The sequence below is a fragment of the Heterodontus francisci genome, chromosome 7, assembly GCF_036365525.1.
Source record: "Heterodontus francisci isolate sHetFra1 chromosome 7, sHetFra1.hap1, whole genome shotgun sequence".
Taxonomy (NCBI): Eukaryota; Metazoa; Chordata; class Chondrichthyes; order Heterodontiformes; family Heterodontidae; genus Heterodontus; species Heterodontus francisci.
In genome coordinates, this window is record NC_090377.1 from 69,438,936 (window position 1) to 69,457,544 (window position 18,609).

The 18,609-nt window shown below is 45.9% G+C and overlaps 1 protein-coding gene across 4 annotated transcripts in view; it reads right to left on the bottom strand.

Annotated features, from left to right (window-relative positions):
- The window catches only part of LOC137371724 (mitogen-activated protein kinase kinase kinase 14-like), a 72,916-nt gene that overhangs the window by 21,859 nt on the left and 32,448 nt on the right, over positions 1-18,609 (bottom strand). For all 4 annotated transcript variants that reach the window (XM_068034554.1, XM_068034553.1, XM_068034551.1 and 1 more), the window contains 2 exons: positions 16,299-16,428; positions 101-232 (listed from right to left, as the gene is read on the bottom strand). In XM_068034554.1, the coding sequence (XP_067890655.1) occupies positions 101-232; positions 16,299-16,428 (262 nt within the window). The remainder of the gene's footprint in view (positions 1-100; positions 233-16,298; positions 16,429-18,609) is intronic.

The following is an 18,609-nucleotide window of genomic DNA, read 5'->3' on the forward strand; positions in this document are numbered from 1 at the left end:
ACTAATTTAATAATATGTTTCAATCTGTCAGAAGAGTGAACCATTATAATAATGCAACAATACCCATTGCAGCAAACAATGGCATGAAGCTTTCTTCTACCTTTCACATCATTGTGGATGATGCTGCATCGGTGCAAATAATCCAGGGCATCCAGAACCATTTTGAAATACTTTATGGCTACTTTGTGTGAGAGGCAATGCTTTCTCTTTATTAGTCCACTTAATGTTCCACCTATATGAAAGAAGAGGGGGAAGGACAAATATAAAATGTATTTCAATTTAAAATGTAAGGAAAACAACAATGGAACTGTCAGTAATAGAGTCAGGCTTTCTCTTTTACTTAAAGGAGGGCACGACAGGCAAGTTTGCAGATGATACAAAGATTTGTGCAAGTGTCAGGACTATAGACCATGCTCAAATGCTTCAGACAGATTTTGATGCATTGGGGGATTGGGCTTGTGATTGGCAAGTGACATTTAACTCAGAAAGGTGCAGTTTTATGCATGTGGGCAGGGTGAATGCTGAACATGCATACACCCTTCAGGGAAGAACATTAAAGCAGTTGAAGAAAGAAGGAGATCTAGGTGTTCCAGTGCATCGATCTCTAATAGTTTGTGAGCGATGCTGTATAGTGATAGTTAGAGTGAATAGGGTGTTGGGGTACATTTATAGGACAAATTCGCAATAAGTCACAGCATATTTTGTCCATGTACAAGACCTTGGCCAGGCCTCAGCTAGAATACTGGGGGAATTTTAACTTTTTGACCTGCTGGGAGCTTGTGCTGGGGGCACCTGCATGTTCACTTTGGAGTTTTAACTCAACAGTGTATTTCTGACATCATTGACAGGTTCCCCACCCGGAAGTCAGCCTGATTAACAGGCTTGGTTTCCAGTCCGCCTGGAGAAGAGGCCACAGGACTAGATGTGTCCGATCCCCAAACCCAGGAGACAGGTCCATTCCCGGGATGGGGTGGGATCTGATCCTTGATCCCGGGGGAAGGGTTGGTCTGATCCGGGAGGATTGATCCCTGACCCAAGAGGGTCCAATCCCAGGGTGGGGAGGAGTTCAACCTCGGGGTGTGGGGCGGTGGGGGGGGGGGGGGAAGGGGTGGTGGGAGATTCCTGCAAGAGGTGACCAATCCCAGGGGGGTTGTGTGGAAGGGTGGAACGTTGGGGAGTGGCTTGGGGGCACCTAAGAGGAAGCACTCCTGCTCCTCCTGGCCCACACAGAGTGCTCCATGAGGCTGTCCTCACCTTGCTGCAGCCGCTGGGATTCCCGAGGCTTGGGAAACCTGGCCGTCTACAGTTAAACCTGCAAAGCAGGTTAAATCTGAACTATCTATCCTCATTAACATATATAAAATGCCAATCCACCTCCTGGGAGCTTGTTGGCTGTCCGTCATTGTCAAGCCTAAGTAAAACCCTGAAGTTGGCGTCCCAACACGCTTCAATTTTTTGTCCATTTAACTCCAATCCACATCCAATCTCACCCCCACCCCATGTTAAAATTCCCCTAACTGTGTTCAGTTTTGACAGACTCATGTGATGGGTTATACTGAAGCTTTGGAAAGATTGCAGAGGAGGGCCATTAGATGAATTCCTAATTTGAACCATCCTCATTATCAAAATAGGCTCGAAGAGCTGGTATTCTACTCGAGAGAATTGTAGACTTAGGGGTGATGTGTTTGAGATTTATAAGATGACGATATAATGGTAAAACTGTGTGCAAGTTGACAGTTTGTTCCACTTAAATAGGCTAGAGAGGACCAGAGGTTACAAATTTAAGTTGTATAAGGCCAGAACTAGGCTAGATGTCAGCAGGTGGTTATTTTCCCAGAGAATAGTGGACTTCTGGAACAAACTGCTGGCTTCCACAGTGGATGCTGATTCACTGGGCCTATTTCTGGCTGGGGCAGCGATCACATCATTCAAAAACTGGGTACTGCACAGAAATATCAGAGTCAGAATGATCTTGTGGACTAGTACTGATTACCTATGGGGATCAGAGATGAATTTCCCAGAGATATTCCCCAAATTTCACTCGGTTTATTTCTGTTTTTTCATCTCTCCCAGCATATCACATGAATCCTGTTGGGGTGGAGAGTTTGTATTTTGTGATACATAGGTATTACAATTGTGTGGGACAGGTTGGATGTACCAGAGGGTCTTTTCCTATCCATAATTGTTTGTATGTTCATAAATAAAGTGCCAGTTTTAATGTTAGACTATTATAATACAGGTTCAGTATCTCACTGAAACATAAACTGTTTTGGCTCCATTATAATTTCTTTTATTTTTTTAAGTACTTAACTTCACTCAAGAATAAATTTTGTAAAATATAATCCATTGAAGATTTCAAGTGGATGTCAGATTCAATGGCTGGAATTTTACATGAGGAAGCAAGTCCTGCCGCCAGAACCGAAAGTGGGTGGCATGGCCGCACGGGCAGGAGGCAGAGTTGTGCATAAACTATTATCAGGGCCGGCCAATTAAGGGCTGGCAAACGGGGAGGCATCCAGTGAGACGGTACAGGCAGGGGGGAGTTCCGGATCCTGAAACGCTGGCTCCATTTTTAAAAGCCAGCCAACAGCACATGATAATGCAGCCCGGAGGGATCAGCGAGAGACTCCTGGCGGCAGAACAAAGTGAAGACATGGTTGAAGGTAGATCGAGGGTCACCCCAATATTCAATGATGCCCCACTGGATGTAGTCCTCCAGGCTGGAAGGGAATGGAGGGACATCCTGTTCTATTGGAACAGCAGGAGGAAACCACCATGGCAAACCAACCTGGACGGAGGTTGCAGAGGAGGTCAGCAGCTGTGGGGTTGTCCCTCGTACAAAGAACAGAGAGAACAAAGAACAGTACAGCACAGGAACAGGCCATTCGGCCTTCCAAGCCTGCGCCGATCTTGATGCCTGCCTAAACTAAAACCTTCTGCACTTCCGGGGACCGGATCCCTCTATTCCCATCCTATTCATGTATTTGTCAAGATGCCTCTTAAACGTCGCTATCGTACCTGCTTCCACCACCTCCCCCGGCAGCAAGTCCCAGGCACTCACCACCCTCTGTGTAAAGAACTTGCCTCGCACATCCCCTCTAAACTTTTCCCCTTGCACCTTAAACCTATGTCCCCTAGTAACTGACTCTTCCACCCTGGGAAAAAGTTTCTGACTATCCACTCTGTCCATGCCACTCATAACTTTGTAAACCTCTATCATGTCGACCCTCCACCTCCATCCCAGTGAAAACAATCCGAGTTTATCCAATCTCTCCTCATAACTAATGCCCTCCAGACCAGGCAACATCCTGGTAAACCTCTTCTGTACCCTCTCCAAAGCCTCCACGTCCTTCTGGTAGTGTGGCGACCAGAATTGCACGCAATATTCTAAGTGTGACCGAACTAAAGTTTTGTACAGCTGCAGCATGAATTGCCAATTTTTATACTCTATGCCCCGACCAATGAAGGCAAGCATGCCGTATGCCTTCTTGACTACCTTATCCACCTGCGTTGCCTCTTTCAGTAACCTGTGGACTTGTACGCCCAGATCTCTCTGCCTGTCAATACTCCTAAGGGTTCTGCCATTTACTGTATACTTCCCACCTGCATTAGACCTTCCAAAATGCATTACCTCACATTTGTTCGGATTGAACTCCATCTGCCATTTCTCTGCCCAAGTCTCCAACCGATCTATATCCTGCTGTATCCTCTGACAATCCTCATCACTATCCACAACTCCACCAACCTTTGTGTCGTCTGCAAACTTACTAATCAGACCAGCTACATTTTCCTCCAAATCATTTATATATACTACAAACAGCAAAGGTCCCAGCACTGATCCCTGCGGAACACCACTAGTCACAGCCCTCCATTCAGAAAAGCACCCTTCCACTGCTACCCTCTGTCTTCTATGACCGAGCCAGTTCTGTATCCATCTTGCCAGCTCACCTCTGATCCCCTGTGACTTCACCTTTTGTACCAGTCTGCCATGAGGGACCTTGTCAAAGGCTTTACTGAAGTCCATATAGATAACATCCACTGCCCTTCCTTCATCAATCATCTTTGTCACTTCCTCAAAAAACTCAATCAAGTTAGTGAGACACGACCTCCCCTTCACAAAACCATGCTGCTTCTCGCTAATAAGTTCGTTTGTTTCCAAATGGGAGTAAATCCTGTCCCGAAGAATCCTTTCTAATAATTTCCCTACCACTGATGTAAGGCTCACCGGCCTATAATTTCCTGGATTATCCTTGCTACCCTTCTTAAACAAAGGAACAACATTGGCTATTCTCCAGTCCTCTGGGATCTCACCTGTAGCCAATGAGGATGCAAAGATTTCTGTCAAGGCCCCAGCAATTTCTTCCCTTGCCTCCCTCAGTATTCTGGGGTAGATCCCATCAGGCCCTGGGGACTTATCTACCTGTCTGCAGTGCCGATAAAGGGTCAATGATCTGATGTGCTCTGGCAAGGTGCATGCAGCGCGTAACATTAAAGCTTGCAGCCTTAATTGTGGCCAAAAGTGAATAAGAGATTGGAGAAGGGGGGGTGCCCTCCCTGTTAGTGGAGATGCCCAGGCATCAACATTGGTTCTCAGATGCAGGTCAGTCTCTCTGTCCAGGACATCGGTCAGGCAGAGGTGACACCTGCACAGCCATTGCTGAGTGGCCAAATGAGGGAGACATGCCTGTGATACCATGTTGGACAGTCAGGCTGCAACCAACATAAGAGTTGTGCGTCTCTGTGATGGGTGACTAACAATGGGAATGTATGTGCTTGCAGGAGAAGAGAGCTCACATTGCATGTGAAATGTCAAGAACTGGAGGCGGCATGCCCTACATGGCCATCCTCACTTTTTTGGAGGAAGAGGCGCTGGAGTTGGTTGGAATGGAGGCAGACAAAGCAATCATGGATGGTGAGACTGGTTTGGAGCCCTGAGAGAGTCAGTAGCCTAATGAATGGATGCAAGAGAGCCTCTGGCAAGCACAAAGCATTATGCCCATTGGTGCACCACTGCTCAAAGAGCTCCAGATGTTGAGTAGTTAGAAGGAGGTGTTGTAAGGTGCGTAGCCCACTCATCAGTCTTATTTTTCTTGTGGGTCAAAGTCAAGAGCTGCCAGCCACCGAGCCTGAGCGACAGTCCCCCATCTCTGAGGAGGAGGAGACCTCGGAGGGCACACCGTCATATCATTCTCCCGCACCCTTCACCAGCGCAGTTATTCTCACGTTGGTGGGTAGTCATGCGCGGTTAGTAACGGGGTCACAATGTGGTGAGCATAGCATGGATGCGCCAGAGCAGCTTACGGAGGCAGTGACAACCGACGCCAATCATTTCGAGGACGGTGGAAGCACCCAGTGATCCTCAGCTTCAGGCTGATGACACGCCTCTGGAGCTGCAGTGTGAGGTGTGCAACATCTAGCAGAGTTTCCAGAGACTATGTGCACCCATGCGCAGATAATGGAATAGTCCATCCAGGCCATGAGTGCCACCATGACTCTGCCATGTACACATATGGCTTCCTCCATCGAGAGATTGGTGACCCTCATGGAAAGCCATATCCAGCATACCACCCAGTGAATGTTGGAGACGTGGGGGGACCTGCATGCCATTGCCACCTCCATGAGCTCTGTGGAGCAATGACTGGGTAAGAGGGACAGAAGATGCCTGGAGCTATTGCTAGGTCCTCATAGTCCTCAGGTGAGTGGACAGCCAGGTGCGCCCTGAAAGGGTGGAGGAGTGGCTCTTTGCAGCATCTGGTGGCTCCTCTCAGGTTGCTCTTAGTTTAATTTAGTTTAGTTTAGAGATACAGCACTGAAACAGGCCCTTCGGCCCACCGAGTCTGTGCCGACCATCAACCACCCGTTTACACTAATCCTACATTCCTATCACATCCCCACCTATCCCTATATATGTGGTGTGGTGTGGATGGTGGCTCCTCAGCCACTCTGACAGTGACACCAGAGCCTCATGAAGTCACGAAGACAGGGGAGCTCCTGCAACTGTGGAGGAGGTCCTCAATATGTAGGAGACCTCCAGACCTCAGGCAACTAGAGGGCAACTGCCATGCACATCGAGAGCCATGGAGCAGAAAGGCCAGCAGTCTGCCTCCACCTCAGCTGACAGTACAGCGGGAGCACCATGTAGGAGCACCCACAAACAAGTGAAAAAGTCCTCCCAGTTTCACAGTGTTATATCCTGGTGTTAGATGTCACTTTGATGTGTATTTGTCTTAAATGAATTGTGAAATGGTACACCACGAAAGAATCCTTTCGTTTTTTTAAAAACACTACTGGGCTTTTACCAGTTCGCTGGCTCCCGCAAAGGGAGTGATGGGAAGGAGCACATCGAGTGAGGTCATGGCATTTCCCATGCTGTTGCCTCATGTGATGACGGCTCCAGAAAAAATGGTAAGGGAAATCAAGGACACAACAACAGGTCTGCAGAAGGTGCAAGATTTATTGGTTTGTAAGTAAGGCTCATGTGAAAAGTGCCTCTATTACCGCAGCAGGAGCCTCCCTTGCACGTATCTCATCGTGCCTTGCCTGCTGTCTCTTGGGATCTTCATCCTGTTCCACCTGGACACCAACCCCCTCAATATCTTCATCCTAGGAGGAGGCATCGTGCTCCAGGATGTCCTCGTTGTTCAAAGCTTCTCCTCTCTGTAGTACCAGGTTGTGCAGAGCACAGCACACCACAACGATACATGAGACCCTTGCAGGGTTATATTGAAGGGCTCCACCAGATCTATCCAGGCATCTGAACCGCATCTTCAGAAGGCCTATGGCCTGCTCAATGGTCAGTCCAGTTGTTCTGTGGCAGCTGCTTCAGTGCTTTGGGTTTCTCACAGGCATCAGTAACCATCTCTTCAGTGGGTAGCCCTCGTAATCTAGTATCCATTCTTGAAGGTGCCCGGGGGCCTGAAAAGATCGGGCACTTGGGATTACCTTAGTATGTAGGCATCGTGGCAGCTTCCCGGGAATCTTGCACAGACCTGAAGGATCCATTTGAGGTCACAGACCAGTTTTGCCTTGAGTGAGTGGAAGCCATTCCTGTTCATTAAGGCTGCTGCCTGGTCTGTGGGAGCCATGCTGAAAATACAAGTGGAATTGATGACACCCTGCACCTGGGGAAATCCAGTAATGGCCCTGAACCCTATGGCTCACTTAGCTTGACTGCCCGGATCGGTACAAAGTGCACATACTGAGTGACTCTCTTGAACATGGCATTGGTGACCATCTTTATGTATCGATGAGCTGCAGACTGGGAGATCCTACAGGTATCTCCAGAGGATCCCTGGAATGATCCTGAGGCGAAGAAATTAAGCACCATGGTAAGCTTCAATGTGACAGGCATTGGGTGCCCATCCTTCCCCGGTGACCTCAGCTCATCCGCCATCATGGCAAGTGGCTCGGTGACCACCTCCCTGGAGAGGCGCAGTCTTCGGCGACACTACCGCTGCAACATTTGCAGGAAGTTCAGCCTCCAACATTAGACCCTCTCTGGGGATTATTGTCTTCTACCTGTAACAGGCTGGTTGTGTGCTCCTCTGCGCCCTCCTCCTCCCTGCCCCCTTTCAGGCTCATGATCCTGGTGCCTCTCTAGTCATTGCTGCCCTGCTGTCTGTGGCTACAGCTCTCTCCCTCTGATGCTGCTCCTCACTGGAGGTCTTGAAGGCTGATTGAATGAGGCCCATGGCAAATAGCTGCACTCAGTTCTCTGGGACTCCCACCTACTTTGCTCTGTACAAACAGGTGCCAAGTACAACTCACCACTCTTCTAGGCAAGTTTGCCCCTGCTCCCAATTGCTACATCTGCTGTTCACCCAGCTCTACCCTCCCTGCCAAGCCACACTACCGCTCACAATGGCTGCCGACTGCAGCCAACATTGACCTCCCACTCAGCCTCCACCTTATTGTAGTTGGCAAAGCTCTTAAGCGCCGTTGTTCCCGTGCACCCGTCGAAAAGTTAGAAAAACCCAGTAAAATTGCTGTTAATTGCCTGTTTAACAGGCTTAATTGCCTTCCTGCTATGTTCCAGCGCAATGTCCTCCTGTCAGTCTTTGGTAGCACCTGGTCACGATGTAATGACATCAGACTTCCTTCCTGTTACGAGCTTACAGGACAACAGTCTTGCTTGTACTGTGTAGATATTGAACTGCCTACTGATGGATGCTTGCAGTGAATGCATCATGGTAGAGGTCACATGACTATGGAAAGCCAGGAGGTACAGTAGTACAGTATTGCATTTCTATCCCAAATATCCCCCTTTTCATACAAAAAAATTGCATGCATTATCATTTACACTGTGAGTTGCCCAAATTATCCACTATGCACATAACTGTTCATATGCATTAGCAGTTCGTTATTTTCGTCAGTCTCTGTGCATGCATTGCACACATAGTCTTTAAATTGTGCTGGTCTCTTGATGGTGTGCTTGCATGTTGTCATTGGCTGTTCATCTGGGTGATTGTCCCTCTCGAGGAAGTGTTGTTCCCGTGTCACCTGTTGCCGCAGTAACCGTTGTTGGGGTGCTATGGACCTCTGGGACTAATGGTTGATCTGTGGTCTGGGCAAATGGTGAGCTCACATCTTCCTGATCGGCCACCTGCAGTGAAGGAACAGCTTCTCCAGTTGTGCGCACACGCCTGCAGTTGCGCTGGTATATCTGGTCATTCACTTCCGCTGCGTATGATCGAGGTGACAACTGCTCTACTTGGGCTGACTCTTGTTGAGAGCATTGAAGGTTTCTACCCTGACCAGCTCTCCAATGCTCAATTCTGGCAATGGTTTGGCAATCTTGTCAACTTGAAATTTGGCTGTCTGTCATTTCACCTTGATTTTGTCACTCACACCTGTTACTACTTCTGGCTTCAGTAGCTTTTTTGCTATTGGAGGAGTAGTTTGGGTGCGGCGTGACATTAGTCTTTGTACTGGACTACTTTCCATGCCTTCAGTAAGTGTGTTCTCTACTTGAGGATTACCTTGTATACATCTGTGCTGGATTTGCTCGCTTTCTTTATGATTCCTTTGGCGATTTTCACTGCCGCCTCAGCCTTTCCATTTGACTGGGGATAGTGTGGAGATGATGTATGATGTTGAATTTCCCAATCATTTGTGAAGCGGCTGAATTCTTCACTCATGAACTGAGGGCCACTGTCGCTCATCACAATGTCTGGAATGCCATAACGACTGAAGTGTGCTTTCAGGCAGTCTACAATCTCAACAGTCGTCATTGAGGTTCGCTGGTCTACACCCCAGTAGCCAGAATAGTAGTCTATGGTGACAAGATAATCAGTTCCTGCAAGAGTGAAGAGGTCTACTCCCAGCTTTATCCATGGTCTGTCTGGGATGTCATGTGTCATCAGCAACTCTTTAGCTTGCTTAGTTTGCTACTCATTGCACACAAACTGCACTGGCTGATGTGGTCCTTGATTTCATCGCTCATGCTTGGCCAGTAGAGCACTTCTCTTGCCTTCCTCAGTCTTGACGCAATTCCTTGGTGGCTTGCATGGATGCGCTTTAGCATCTCTCCTCTCAACTTCTTAGGGATAATCACACTATTTCCTTTATACATGATGCCATCTTGGGCTGTCAATTCATCTCTGTATACCCAACACACTCTTGTGATCACAGGAGTGCCCTAGATGCTTTCAGGCTATCCTTTCATCACTACTTCAAGCAACACTTGGAGAGTTGCATCTTGTTGGGTAGTTCACTTGATTTTAGTAAGGCGCTTGTCAGTCAGATTCAATGTCTCTGCTGGGTTGATGACTTACAGCACACGTTGAGAGCTGCAGCTTCACATTGGATAGAGTCATAGAGAGATACAGCACTGAAACAGGCCCTTCGAGTCTGTGCCGATCAACAACCACCCATTTATACTAACCCTACGTTAATCCCATATTCCCTACCACATCCCTACCATTCTCCTACCACCTACCTACTCTAGGGGCAATTTGCAATGGCCAATTTACCTATCAACCTGCAAGTCTTTGGCTGTGGGAGGAAACCGGAGCACCTGGCGGAAAACCACGCGGTCACAGGGAGAACTTGCAAACTCCACACAGGCAGTACCCAGAACTGAACCCGGGTCGCTGGAGCTGTGAGGCTGCAGTGCTAACCACTGTGCTGCCCCATCTGGAAGATCTGGAAGATTTCACACCCTGTCGTAGCATCCTCTATTTTCTTCATAGGGAGTGCTGCGCTCGACAGCATGTCAGCAATGCACATCTGTTTCTCTTGCTTGTATGTTACGTCCAGATGATATCTCTGTACCCAGAGTAACATTCTTTGCAGATGCTTTGGAGCAGATAGTAGAGGCTTGAGGAAAATGCTTTGAAGTGGCTTGTGGTCGTATTTGACTGTTGCTTTGTCTCTTCCAAGCAGGTATTGATGAAAATGTTCACAAGCAAAGACAATGGACAGGAACACTCTCAATCTGAGCATAGCGGCATTCCATTTGTGTTAACGCCCTGGATGCAATTGCAACCGGTTGTTCTTGCTGCATTAGGGTTGCTCCAAGTTCTGTCTCACTGGTGTCACACTGCAGTCATACTGCAGGGTGACTTCATCATTTACATCATAGTATTTCAGCACTGGCGTTGCCGTCACTAGTTGCTTGATTTTACTGAACGCTGCTTCTTGTTCTGTGCCCCAATATCACTGCATGTCCTTGGTAGTGAATTGGCGTAATGGTTCACACTCTGACAACAAATTGGGCAAGAATTTTGCAATATAGTTGATGAATCCAACAAATCATTGCACTGCTTTTACATCTGTGAGTCACTGCCTTGCTGCTACTGCTCTCACCTTTTCAGGATCTGGGCAAAGACCTTTTGCTGTCAGTACATGACCTACATAGGTCATGTACTGACTTCAGGCATCTTTAATTGCAATCTTTTCTTTTTCAGCTTCAGGTTCATTTGGCGAGCTCAGTCTAGCAGCCGCACTAGATTTTGATCGTGGTCAACAATGGCTTCTTCCATTGTGTCTCCACATCCATAAACTAGATCATCCACTATACTTGACCTCATCCTCACCAATCTGCCTGCCGCAGATGCATCTGTCCACGACATAATTGGTAGGAGTGACCACCGCACAGTCGTTGTGGAGACGAAGTCCTGCCTTCACATTTAGGATACCCTCCTTTGTGTTGTGTGGCACTACTGCCGTGCCAAATGGGATAGATTTCGAACAGATCTAGCGATGCAAAACTGGGCATCCATGAAGCGCTGTGGGCCATCAGCAGCAGCAGAATTGTACTCAACCACAATCTGTAACCTCATGGCCCGGCATGTCCCCAACTCTACCATTACCATCAAGCCAGGAGACCAGCCCTGGTTCAAGGAAGAGTGCAAGAGGGCATGCCAGGAGCAGCACCAGGCATATCTCAAAATGAGGTGTCAACCTGGTGAAGCTACAACACAGGACTATCTGAGTTCCAAACTGCGTTAGCAGAATGCGATAGGCAGAGTTAAGCGATCCCATAACCAACGGATCAGATCGAAGCTCTGCAGTCCTGCCACATCCATCCGTGAATGGTGGTGGACAATTAGCCAACTAACTGGAGGAGGTGGCTCCACAAATATCCCCATCCTCAAAGATGCGGGAGCCCAGCACATCAGCGCGAAAGATAAGGCTGAAGCATTTGCAACAATCTTCAGCCAGAAGTGCCGAGTTGATGATCCATCTCGGCCTCCTCCTGAAGTCCCCAGCATCATAGATGCCAGACTTCAGTCAATTCGATTCACTCCATGTGATATCAAGAAACGACTGAAGGCACTGGATACTGCAAAGGCTATGGGCCCTGACAATATTCCGGCAATAGTACTGAAGACCTGTGCTCCAGAACTTGCTGCGCCCTTAGCCAAGCTGTTCCAGTATAGCTACAACACTGGCATTTACCCTGCAATGTGGAAAATTGCCTAGGTATGTCCTGTCCACAAAAAGCAGGACAAGTCCAACCCCGCCAATTACCGCCCCATCAGCCTACTCTCAATCATCAGTAAAGTGATGGAAGGTGTCATCAACAGTGCCATCAAGCAGCACTTGCTTAGCAATAACCTGCTCAGTGACGCTCAGTTTGGGTTCCGCCAGGGCCACTCAGCTCCTGACCTCATTACAGCCTTGGTTCAAACATGGACAAAAGAGCTGAACTCAAGAGGTGAGGTGAGAGTGACTGCCCTTGACATCAAGGCAACATTTGACCGAGTATGGCATCAAGGAGCCCAAGCAAAACTGAGGTCAATGGGAATCAGAAGGGAAAACCCTCTGCTGGCTGGAGTCATACCTAGTACAAAGTAAGATGGTTATGGTTGTTGGAGATCAATCATCTGAGCTCCAGGACATCACTGCAGGAGTTCCTTAGGGTAGTGTCCTAGGCCCAACCATCTTCAGCTGCTTCATCAATGACCTTCCTTCAATCATAAGGTCAGAAGTGGGGATGTTCGCTGATGATTGCACAATGTTCAGCACCATTCATGACTCCTCAGATACTGAAGCAGTCAGTGCAGAAATGCAGCGAGACTTGGACAATATCCGGGCTTGGGCTGATAAGTGGCAAGTAACATTCACACCACACAAGTGTCAGGCAATGACCACCTCCAACAAGAGAGAATCTAACCATCTCCCTTTGCCATTTAATGGCATTACAATCACTGAATGCCCCACTATCAACATCCTAGGGGCTACCATTGACCAGAAATTGAACTGGAGTAGCCATATAAATACAGTGGCTTCAAGAGCAGGTCAGAGACTAGGAATCCTGTGGCGAGTAACTCACCCCCTGACTCCCCAAAGCCTGTCTACCATCTATAAGGCACGTCAAGAGTGTCATGGAATACTTTCCACTTGCCTGGATGGGTGCAGCTCCAACAACACTCAAGAAGCTGGACACCATCCAGGACAAAGCAGCCCGCTTGATTGGCACCCAATCTACAAACATTCACTCCCTCCACCACTGACGCACGGTGGCAGCAGTGTGTACCATCTACAAGATGCACTGCAGCAACGCACCAACGCTCCTTAGACAGCACCTTCCAAACCCGCGACCTCTACCAACTAGAAGGACAAGGGCAGCAAATGCATGGGAACACCACCACCTGCACGTACCCCTCCAAGTCACACACCATCCTGACTTGGAACTATAGCGCCATTCCTTCACTGTCGCTGGGTCAAAATTCTGGAGCTCCCTTCCTGACAGCACTGTGGGTGTACCTACCCCACATGGACTGCAGCGGTTCAAGAAGGCAGCTCATCACCACCTTCTCAAGGGCAATTAGGTATGGGCAATAAATGCTGGCCTGGCCAGCGACACCCACATTCCATGAATGAATGAAAAAAAACTTCCACTTCAGGAAGATCACTAACTATCACATACTGTCTGTGTTGATACTCCTCTGGAGCCATGGAAATGCCAAACAGCATTTATCCATCTGTATCTCCCAAACAGCACCCAGAATGTAGTTAGAAAGCTGCTGCTTTCATCCAGCTTCACTTGCCTGTAACCATCCTTTGCATCTAGGCTAGTGAAGATTATTTTCTTTGCAAGTTGTGGCAAAATTCCTTTGATGGTTGGCATGGGGTAGTGAGATCTCTTCAGAGCTTTATTTAGATCCTTTGGGTCAATGCATACTCTCAGCTTTCCATGTTGTTTCACTGCTACTATGCTGCTAATCCATTCTACAGGGGTTGTCACTTTCTTGATTACTCCCTTCTTTTCCAGCTCTTCTATCTTGTCTTTCAGGATGTCCTTGAGGGCAGCTGGAACTTTCCTCAGCAGATGCTGAATTGGTCTTACCCTCTCATCGACTTCGAGATGATATTCTCCGGGAAGACATCCTAAACGTGTAAATACATCGTTGTATTCCTTTAGGATCTATTCCGCGGTCAGTGGTTTAGTGTGCTGCGACACATTGCAAATCCAAGCTTTAGACTTGCTGTGGCTGAGATGAGTGGCTTTTGCTTGTCGTCTATGATCTGGAACTCCAGATTTTCATTCTTGTCACTGCATTGTGGTCTCAGAGTACTTTGTCCTCTCGGCACTAGTATGGTGCCATTATATAGCCTCAATCTCACTTTCGAGCGCTTTATTTTTGGATCGCCATGTTGAGCCACTTTGCACAGGTCTGTGAAAGTCATGATGTTGCATGATGCTTTGGTGTCTCTCTGACACTTTATGTTGACTTGCTGTTCTCCTTCTGCGGTCATCATTCCAACAGTCACAAACCACTTATCCCTTATCAACCTGACTGAACCAACCAATTGTATGGTGTATAGTGATTCATCAGAATCTTCAGCTGATATCTCTCCAGTGGTCATCAGGTTGCTGCTTGCTGTGCTTCCTTTTAGCCAAACACTTGCGTGCAAAATGATTTAGCTTCATTCAGTGAGAACACTGCTTTCCCCCTGCTGGACATTCCTTCTTTTCCTTTGTATGATGTCCTCCACAGTATTTGCATCCTGCCCTTTGTCCGTGATCTTTCTGCCCTTTCAGCCTGGAATGTCCATCAGCATAATGCAAAGCCTGGTCTGTCATGCCATGAAAATGCTCTAGCTGCTGATTTACAACCTCAGCACTTCTGCACATGTTGATCACTTTCCTGACAGTAAGTGTCTCCTCTCTTAGTAGATGTGCTCTCACTACTGGATCTCTTATGCCGAATACAATCCTGTCTTTAATTAGATCATCTTTTAGTTGCGCAAATTCACAGGATTCTGCGGGCTGTGTAAATGCGGTCATATACTGATTAATGGACTCTTTTTCACCTTGGGCCCTAATACTGAACACATATCATTCATAAGTTATGTTCACTTGGGGTACAAAGCATGCCTTCAAGGCTTTCAAAATTTCTGCTGCCCATTTTTGTTGTTCTTCGGATAGATTTTGGGTGGAAAACATTTCTCCCCAACAGTGATAAAAGCGTAGCTACTCGTAGCTGCTCAGGTTTGTTAATTAAATCTGTCACAATCTCGTAATTTTGCCTTTGTGAGTGGAGAAACTGCCAGTTTCGCTTCATATCACCTTTCATTTTGACCGGTGCCAGGAGAGGAAGATTTGCAGCCTTTGTGTCTTACCCAGAGCTTTCAGCACTTCGTTGTTCCTTTTCTGTGTCTTCCTGCCGCTTTTAGCAGCTCTGGACATTCCTGCATTCCTCTTTTAGTAGCTGTGCTTCTATACAGCTCTTCAACACTCAATTTCAGCTCTATTCTGACACCATGTAATGAGCTTACAGGAGAATGGTCTTGCTTGTACTGTGTCTTTACTGAACTGCCTGCTGATGGATGCCTGCAGTGAGTGCCTCATGGTAGAGATCACATGACTATGGCAAGCCAGGAGGTACATTAGTACAGTATTGCATTTCTATCACAAACACCTCCCAACACCTTTTGCCACCATTTTGCCACTCCTTCCGCCTCCCAGCTCATCTCCAATGGGCTGGTAAAATTCAGTCCAATGTTTTTGAAGAAAATTTCTGAAGGGGACTAATACTGTACACTGTTATATTCTACCAGTCAATTGAATGCAATTGAACTAGAACATTTATTCCTACCTCAGATTATCAAGTCAAGAAACATCAGTTTTCAGTGGGACCTGTATAGTTCCTACAGAAGTTGCAGTTATATTAAATTAATGTCACTTTCTAAATACTGTCACCACAACTCGTTCTTTAGAACATATAGAATTTTATCCAACATTTTCAAATTAACAATTTACAGTAACATGCATGCTGTAAGAAGTTCAAGCAATTTGATTGGTTTTCTCACGTTTGTGAGTTCATAGCTTTCCTGTCTGCCTAAACTGCTTTTGATTAACTAATGGGAGAAAATTGGATACTTGAGCCAACCAGCATTGTTAACTTAGTAAATAATAATTATTAGAGCCAATCATGATTTTTTTTTTACCATAGATGTGCGCTACAGATAAACGCTAGCTATAAGACTTAACTATATAAATTTTAAAATCCCAATATGAAAATAAAAGTAAATTAGCAGCATTTGATAAAATTTATATCCATTATTTGTGAGTAATACCAGTCTGCCTCAATAGAAATTATAGCAAATGTTTCAGCATGTGTACAACAATTCATTGTATTATATAGATTTTTATTTCACCGAACTTATACTGTCTTACAATTATGTGTTATATCCTATAACCTCTCATATTTATTCAATGTATACATGATAACATATGACAGCACACATCTTGACAAATTAGGGAAATATGTTTTCAAAAAATTAGAATTTGACTTTTTCCGCACATGAGAGTTTAAAGGTTGTAGGGAACTCCAAATAGCAGTTACCATTCACCAGTTCCATGAAGAATATCACGCAATCTCCATGTGAAACAGCTCCAAACAGCTGAACAATATTCACTGCGTTTAAACTGCTCCAGATTTCCAATTCTTCTTGTCTGTAGTGTTTCTTTGAGACCTAAAAATGCATAGAGAAATGGTCAAATAGGAACCAACTAGAAACTACAGTCAAATACCTTTTTGCATTTGTGTAAAAGGTTAGTGACTCATTAATTTTTGAATAAAATGATTATGTAGAGCAACAAACCCCAGTTTTAAACAAGTACTAATATAAAAGAACCCACTAGAGCTTGACTCTGAGATAAAATACTACTCAAGAAATTCCCCCTCATGCCTATTCACAGTAATCCAGGTTATCGTCTCATTGTATAAAATTGACCACTTGAATCCGTCAGTGTTTCTCATTTCAGACTAAATAGTTCAGTCCACAGTAATGATTTCATTGACTGCCCCAAAATAAATAAATTCCTATAAATTTAGAGTCATAATTACAACAATTCACATTTGACGCAGCATGTGAGATAAGTTTTATTTTTGGATCATCTTTATTTCACTCACACTTATTGCCCTTTATCTGCTAGTGTACTATATTGCAATAAGACAGAGGACTGCATCTCTGATTTCCTACATGATGAGTTCTCTCTGAACAACTGGAGAAGACACAACGAAAGAGAAAACACTTGCTGATGGGGAAGGAAAACAAAAGGATAGAACCTGCATGATTCATGCACCCCCTAGTGGCTTGTCAAAGAGAATAATGAGAATAATGATAATAATAATAACCAGCCCACTTCTTCAGTTGACAAGGGACTATAAAAGGGGAGGCAAATCATTTTGTAGAGGGAGAAGTTCTTTAACTCTGACCCTTGCAAAAACAAATTCACAGAAATAAAACTTATGCATAATTCTGTCATAGGAGGGTAGGTGTAAAATAGGCACCAAGTTACAGTTTGTCCTAATTTCTGCTAGGCCAATTTTCTCTTTTGATTGGTCAATTGTCCCCTAGCACAGTATTGCAAGAACTATGGAGCTTTTCAGGTTTAGCTTACATTTTTGTGAAAAGTCCCAAGAACATTACCTTTTCAGTAATTTCAAGTCAGCTCTTAGAGAGAGAGAGAGAGATACTGCACTAAAACAGCCCTTTGGCCCACCAAGTCTGTGCTGACCATCAACCACCCATTTATACTAATCCTATATTAATCCCAAAATCCCTACCTTCTCTCAATTCTCCTGCCACCTACCTACACTAGGTGCAATTTACAATGGCCAATTTACCTATCAACCTGCAAGTCTTTGGCTGTGGGAGGAAACTGGAGCACCTGGCAGAAACCCACGTGGTCACAGGGAGAATTTGCAAACTCCACACAGGCAGTATCTAGAACTGAACCCGGGTTGCTGGAGCTGTGAGGCTGTGGTGCTAACCGCTGCACCACTGTGCTGCCCCTCTTCATGTGAAACTTCTAAGTACATATATATTGAAATAATAGAATAGTACATAAGAATTTTCTTACTGCGGTGACAGCTGTAAATAGTACCACAATGCAATTTGCTGGTTTTATTTTAAATGTATAGTAGCGTAGTCATTGTGGGATTAGACCAACAATCTAGAAGTGGTGAGTTCAAATTGAATTCAGCTGATCTAATCATTTGGATGCTAACATCAGAAAATAATAAATCTGTTGAATTGTCATCAAAATCCAATTGGTTCAAGGAAACAATCCTGCCACTCTTAATTGGTTTGACCTACACATGATTCCCACCCAAACTATATGGTTGACTATTGGGGGCGAAATTAAAATTGTTTGGGAGGTTAGATTTTGAGTCACAATCGCTTGCGCCTGATCTCGCCATATTGCAATGTTCTTCTAAATTATTCAACAAGAGACTAAAGTTGAGGGCTGGGAATGTGCCTTCTTAGGAAGGAACATAGGAGCAAGAGTAGGCCAATCAGCCCAGTGAGCCTGCTCCACCATTCAATATGATCATGGCTGATCATCCACTTCAATGCATACTTCAGCCTACTATGTAAAGTGGTAGGAAAAGCATTCCTGGTGGAAGCCTGGGAAATCCTAGAACAATGTAAAGGGGCACAGACTTGGGGGAAAATTGCATTCACATAGTGCCACTTCAAAGCCACGCTACACAGCCGACATTGATTCCTTAGGAGAAGGCAGCACCACGGATCATTGTCTGCACAACATTCCTCATTGATATCTTTGAAGAAAACCATGTGGGCCTAGCAGGTAATTGCTGTTGGCACTATCTGCCCCTGGGAAAATCGATGTCTGCGTAGCGCAGC